The sequence below is a fragment of the Stegodyphus dumicola genome, chromosome 11 (genome assembly GCF_044657685.1).
Source record: "Stegodyphus dumicola isolate Sdum_Otavi_A_Nest chromosome 11, ASM4465768v1".
Lineage (NCBI taxonomy): Eukaryota > Metazoa > Arthropoda > Arachnida > Araneae > Eresidae > Stegodyphus > Stegodyphus dumicola.
In genome coordinates, this window is record NC_140778.1 from 71,508,206 (window position 1) to 71,515,501 (window position 7,296).

Genomic DNA, 7,296 nt, shown 5'->3' on the forward strand with positions numbered 1-7,296 from the left:
GTAAATCTAGCTAATTTAAGAAAGATAGGTTCCTTCAGACTTCCACAGGAATGTTTCCGGAATTTTGGGAGGATCTCCGCCAACAGGACAAGACGTTGGCAGGAAAATATTTAAGGAAGGATAATTTTAAGTAAGTGTGCTCCTTAAGTAAGTTCCATCAAAGCCAACTAGATATCTAGTTAGCCTTGGTTCCATGCTCATAAGTTTACTGTGCGGAGCATTTAGAGAAGCTTTAGATTCGCAACTTCTTTCACACTATAACAGCTATGTATTTAATTTAAAGCAGAAGGTACATTAATGAAACTGAATAAATTAATAAAATGAAATAATTAGATAAAATAAATCAATCATTAATTAAATGAAATAAATTATCTTATTTTGATCTCTGACCTGGGTTAATGAATTAAAATTACTTATCTTATAGGGTAACCTAAACCATTAGAGTAATTAAAGTGAAGGCTTATAGTCTTTCACTGAACCATTTTTGAAATTTGCATATATATTTATATCTTCCGCTGCTAAATTTAGATTTATTTAACTATACAAATTGATGGAAGTTGTGAATGGAAGTTAATAGATAATCACAACATGTGTTAAGAAGTAGGGATACAACTCAGCTCAAATGAATATTCAAACTTGTTATCAAATGGCGCCCAGTTAGTTTTTGGTAATTGCCGGTTCTTCGTGAATAAATATGTCTGAACAGTCGGAGGAATCGAAGGTACAGAGTACGGAGGAAGCTTCGAACTGGATTCCTACTTCTTTTTCTGGGACTTCTGAAACAGGTGAAGCAGATTCTGTAAGTTCCTTTCAGTCATCGTCAACGCCGGGATTTACTGCTGTTGATCAACAATCTGATGATCAATCATTTGATATCATAAGTAGGCAGAAATTAAGTCTAACAAGTATCGGAGGAAGCAGTAGCCATGATAGAACTAGTCCTCGTGTTACTTCTGGTATTAATATGTTTGAAGAGGATACCAGAAGTTCGTGGAGTGTGGAGCCAAAGCAAACTCAGTTTAAAGAAACTGCCCTGGATGAAGATTCTCAGAACAGTGTGAACAGTCAAAAAAGTGCTTTAAAACGGCGATGTTCCGATGATGAAGATAGTCGCCGTACCTTTCCCCCCGAAAATTTGTTTGAATATATGTGGCCACAAGAAAATGGAGAATTTTTCATCCTCCAGGAACAAATATGTGATTATTTGAATGTGAAATCATTCAAAAGAAAATATCCAGATTTAGCAAGGAGGACAGTCGACATGGACGAAAAACAGTTCCTTAAAGAAAGAGGTGTGGTCACTGAAATGCAGTGCGATTTAGGATTAACTGCTCTACGCTCTGAAGAAGTTTTGGAACTGATGAGCAAAGATTACCCAGATCACTACAAAGAATATATCCGTGTTTTGCGTGAAAAAGAACAACAGACAATCAGTGAGAAACATAAGGAATATGCTGCCTCAAATGCTGATAAGTCAAAAATGGGTGATCTTGTAAAGAAAGCAGTCCAGTCTGCAGCAGAGTATAATGCCCATCTGAATCAAGAGAGACGAGAGGAAAGGCGTTCGTGCATGGACTTGCAGACCTTCACCATTCATTATCCTGTGAAGACAACCAAAGTAAAAACTTACACAAAGCCTGGCAAGTATCCTGTGTCACTATTACCGGGACAATTCCAAGATTACTATAAAGCTTATTCTTCTGATGAGTTAAAGTATCTTCCTGTGAATACAGTTTTGTATGGTCCTCTAAAGGAAATGAGTACCTTGAAAGCACCATCGGATGGTAGTCATTCCGATTCAGATGATAGTACAGCATCTGAAGGGTCTTGTTGCAGTTCTAGCCAAGGCACTCATGACGACAGTAGTTCTGGCTCAGAAAAAAATGAAAAATCAGAGAATAGTAGGAAGAGTACTGTTTCATTAGAAAAGTGCCCCCTATCATCAGATTCTGCATACCGTCAAAAAGTGAAACCAAATGCGATATGTAAAGTCTGTAAAATGGGACCTGAAGGTAAAGTCAAAGATGGTAAACCAGAAGAACTTGTACATTGTTCTGATTGTGAAAACAGTGCTCATCCTTCTTGCATTGAATTGACATCGGAAGTTGTAGATGTATTAAAGACATATCCTTGGCAATGTATGGACTGCAAGGTGTGTTCTCACTGTAGAGACCCAAATGATGAAGATAAAATGCTTTTCTGTGATGTTTGTGATCGTGGATATCATACGTTCTGTGTTGGTTTAAAAAGTTTACCTCAAGGAAAGTGGGTTTGTCGACGGTGTGGCTCATGTTCAGTGTGTGGGGCATCCAAGCCAGGACCAGAAACATCAAAAGCACAATGGCAGTATGATATTACTAAGGGTTCTGTTGAACTGGATGTAAATCGAAGACCAAAAATATATTGTCAGTCCTGTTTTAGGAAAAAGAGATAATATATTCAAATAAGGATGGATTTATTGGATGTACATTTGTAAAATTATCACTTGCAATGTAAATTCATTCAGAAGGGTTTCATGAGTAGTCAAAATAATTAATTTAAGGATCTGAAATGTTTTATTTGTAAATTTTTCATGGCATTTATATTGTTTTACTTTTATGATATTTTTAGTGAAGTTATGATAATTTTTTTTGTAGATATGGTGTCATAAAATGTGGATATTTAATTTTATAAAAATATAAGTTATGTAATAAAATTAAATTTGATGCAAGATATTTTTTAAAAATAATATTTTAAAAATTATTATAATTATTTCAGAATGTGTGGTGCCAATTTAAATAGTCTGGTAAATTTTAAATCTGGGATTAACTTCTTGGTGACATTTATTAAATAAGAAATGGTATACTATCTTTTATTGTTAAACTTTGTTCAGGAATTCTTTTGCATATTTATGACATTTCATCAAGGTAAATTTTTCATGCAGAATATGCTAATTTATTTCTTCAGATGACAAATCTGTTTAATTTTTAGTATCCTTCATTTTTTTATTCTTACTGAAGATGTCCTAAACTTCCCAGTAAAACTAAAACATTCCCAATTTTTCATCCAGTAACCCAATAAATCTCTAAATTTTTTGCTTTTAATTTTTTTCAAAATTTAGATTATTTCTTTTGATACCTTTCCGATATGCTTGCAGTTTGGCACTCGTTAAAGAGAAGCCAAACACACATTGAGACTCGATGATAGTGCCATTTGAGCTGTTGTGTATGTGTGTATCTATAAAATGTTCCTGTATTGAAAATTCGGAAGCACTTCCGCAGAGAACCCGGTAAATGTAAACATCGCCAACTTTGGCGATAATAGTTCAAACCTGGTAACCCAGCGGATTTATCCTGTTCGCTTGTTCGAAGTTTGCAACCATTCCTCTTGGGTTCATTTTGTTGAATTATTCTGTCGTTGTTCGCATTTGCAGATTTATATTATTCTTCTCTTATTTATTATTATTTTTTTTTTTAATTTTTTAACAATGAATGGATAGAAATATTTTCGTAGATAGATGTCGGTTCTCAGTTCGTGATGAAAGGAAGAAAATACGGCAGGAGGGGTGAATGCTAATTTGTAACACGGCTGTTCACGTTGTGTTCTTAATTATTAACAGCTCTAAGAACCAGCAATTTAAATAACTAAGTAATGCTTTTATTTTTATTATTGGTTATTGTCATCTAAAATGAGAATAAATAAATTTTCTGGCTTAAATTTTAACAATATATTGTTAATGCTTTTCTAACAATAACCTTTCAGAGGATGGCTGGTGTGACATAAACAGATGATTAAATTGAAATAAAAAATATTATTGATTACCTAAGATGACAGAATAGTTTGATGCATCACCATGGTCATCAAAATTAGAAAACTACTGCTGGTGTAAGGAATATATTGTTTTCTGTATTAACTGGAATTTAAGGTAATTTTTTTCGTTTATCACATTTAACCGGTTAATATCAGTACATTAATACTAATTTATATTTTTCAAATGAATTTTTATTTCCGTTATAAATGCTTGTATATTGTCTTATACTTAATATATTCTTTTCTGTGCTAACTTGAATTTAATACAAATTTATTTAGTATATCACGTTTGACCAGTTAGTTTTACATCTACATGCTTATTATCTGTGAATTTTTACTACCATATGCTTAATATATTGTTTTGTCTGCTAACTTGAATTTACATGCACTAAAAATCACGTTTGTGGCTCAGCTCATTGCCGATGAAACGCGAGCTTGGCGAGTAAAAATGCAATGGCGCCAACGGGTTCTTTCCCGAAGCGCCAATGGGTTCTCTGCGGATGAAAACCCGAAAATTCTTCAAAATGCATAATGGCAGGTGCATGACAGAAAAATGTAGTCTTTTAAATATAGTTTTAGGAAAACTGCAGATTTATGAAGAAAATTGGTACTTTCTGATTACACCTCCACTAGAAAATTGCAAACTTATTGGCAACTTTGGAGAGCATTTGTGAACTTGTTGGTGATTATTCCTTCACCAAGCTAATTCACAAAAGCTGACAGTGATGCACTAAGAATTCCATACATGAGCAATTGATTGATAAAATTGAAGAGAACATTGGTAAAAAAGGAACGGTACTTAAGTACTAACGCAACCAGGCCGAAATTCGCATAAATTGCCAAATTTGGCGACCCTACTTACGGCAACCGTACGTGTTATACGTAGTTTTGTAAAAAGAGCATGTGGACATTCGCAAAATTTTCCTGCATTTTCGTGCAAATTTTTGTAATTTATGAGAAAAAAGCAGTGTACATGGATAAAGTCAAGAGTGTGCGCAATGCCATTTTTGTGCAATTCTGGGATATTTTTTTTAAGTAAAAATAAGTCAACGTGTACATGGTTATGGCGAATACGGTTTTCAATTAGTGCTAAAAGCAATAGCCAAAAGATTTCCGCCGAAAAAATAATTCTGCAACTTATTCAAATTCGAAACCGGAAGGGTTTAATTGCTATTTTATATTTTAAAACAAAATACTATAAAAAACTGTATTAAAAATTATTTGTAATTAATAAATGTACATTTTCTTTCTATTCATACTTTTTTACTCAAACTTGCAAATAGTGCCAACCTAGTTGCGATAATATGTAAGTACCAAAGGAACCACTCTGATATGCGCCCTCAAGTCGCCAAACATTTTTGGCGAGAAACTCCACGCTGCCATATTACTATCTGAATTTTTTGTCTACATTTCGAACTTTAAGCCTAAAATGTCTCCAAAAATGCCACTTTGAACACACAATTTAAGCTAAAAATCTGAAAAAAAAATTTAGATAGCAAAAACGTAAAGTTACTAACCAAAAATATTAAATAAGAATCCATGTACACAGCGATATGTTTTAACTTAAAAAAATATCTACGAATGGCATAATCTAGGCAACGAACGAATCTATGAACTACGCACACCTCGCTTTAATAAATTAACAACAATAAATTCCAAAGAATACCATGTACACAGCGTCCTGTTTAAACTTTAAAAACATCTACAAATTGCGCAATCAACGCACTACACACTAATCAACAAAATAAACTAAAATAAATTTCAAACAATTTAAAAAAACAACAATAACGACAGAAATTCATACTAAAAAAACAATGAACATAACATTCTACAAAATAAGAATAAAATAAAATGCACTTACCATGAATTAATGCTTTTTCGAACAACAGAAATACCAATTTCATACTGCCTTTAACATGCCGCCACGTAATTACTGTCGTATTTATATGACAGCCAGACACACTATCCAGGAAATTCGTACTACGGTTCCCAAATAAATGAAATCACAAATCCCTATTTCTATCATGCACAGCGACTAAAAATAATCTCTCAGAGCCTCTTTCCACACCTCCAAATACCCACCACCCATCAACAGGATGGCCACCATGATATTTCGTTTTGCCGAATTTAAATTCAACAACTTCCAACATTTTACCTTCCCCTCCCTATCTTTTCAGACACAGAGCATGACGTGAACCAACGAGCTCCAGCAAAAGATTTTTCAACGTCAACAGGGTTGCCATACAACACAAAATCGCGGCAAAAACCAGCACAGAACACATATCGCCACATTTCGTGAAATTAGGGCGTATATCAGAGTTGTACCTTAAAAAAAACACCCTTTTTTAAGAAATTTTCTATTTTTGCTGTTCTCCCAGTGTATACAGTGATACTTTTTCACTTGAAAAAACATTGCACAAATCACCCCACCAAAAAATTCACAAATTTGGCTTTATACAACTTCAGGCTAAAACAAATGTACTACTATCATCTCGGAGTTCCTATATAAATAGTTTTTGATGACATAGTGAGTTATCTATTTTTGTTGATATACAATCAAAAGTCATTAATCCGGACTCGTCGGGACTTCGGCAATTCCGGATTGTAGATCATCAGTTTAAATCTTAAAAGATGGCATGCAGAAATTATAAAATTAAAAATATGAAACCCTAATTTCTGAATAAAGAACAATTATGATCTGAAGGGTATCAAAATTTACCAAAAAAAAAAAAAGCTTAATATTTATTTGTTTACTTTATTAAACATTTCTTTCAATGTAAGTTGTTTAAGTTGCTTCGTTTTATGTGATAATACTTTCTCTTTAATTCTATAAACAGACATAATTTCTTGTTCAGTTACAAAGTTCCGCTGTTCAAGTCCTATAATTGCTGTGTCGAGAAAACCGACTAATTTGTCAATCGAAATTTTTTCGTTTTCAATAACCTCTGTATCACTTTCTTCTTTATCAGAAGCGAATTATAATGACAGGAATTTGATTTAAATCATATCAAAGACGGAGTACATCGAGATGAAATACTACATTTAGTAGGGAATTATAAGCGAAATAAAATAAAAAAATCTGCCCTGAAGATAAGGATAGTGCTGACAGATTAACTTCCAATTCATTGAGCATCACGGCATCCCCCCCGGGCAGCATGAAATTGATAAACAGATTTCGGAATGGTTTGAGAAACGAAGGATATGCCTTTATCCATTTTTTGCAGCAATTCCACTTTTTATTTAATGGACTTCTAAATATACTTTTGCTTTGTAGATCTTTTACGTATTAGTAAATATATTTCGGAAATTCTACTTGACATAATCGAAAGTTCAAGCTTACTTTTATAAAATTGCTCTAACAGTCTGCAAAAAATAATAAGCCGGATCCAATTCGAAGATTAAGGAACAACGCAATCTGCAACATTAACTGAATTAGATAATTTAGCTTAGCTTATACCGCCCGTTATACATTAAACTCGCAAGTATAAACATATTACGCGCACACAC

At 33.3% G+C, this 7,296-nt stretch overlaps 1 protein-coding gene across 1 annotated transcript; it reads left to right on the forward strand.

The window, feature by feature from the left end:
* The first annotated feature begins 616 nt into the window (after nt 1–616).
* LOC118198825 (PHD finger protein 10-like) lies at nt 617–2,710 on the forward strand. The gene has a single exon (XM_035370599.2). The coding sequence runs from the start codon at nt 695–697 to the stop codon at nt 2,432–2,434; it is 1,740 nt and encodes a 579-aa protein (XP_035226490.1). The 5' UTR covers nt 617–694; the 3' UTR covers nt 2,435–2,710.
* The last annotated feature ends 4,586 nt before the right edge of the window (nt 2,711–7,296 follow it).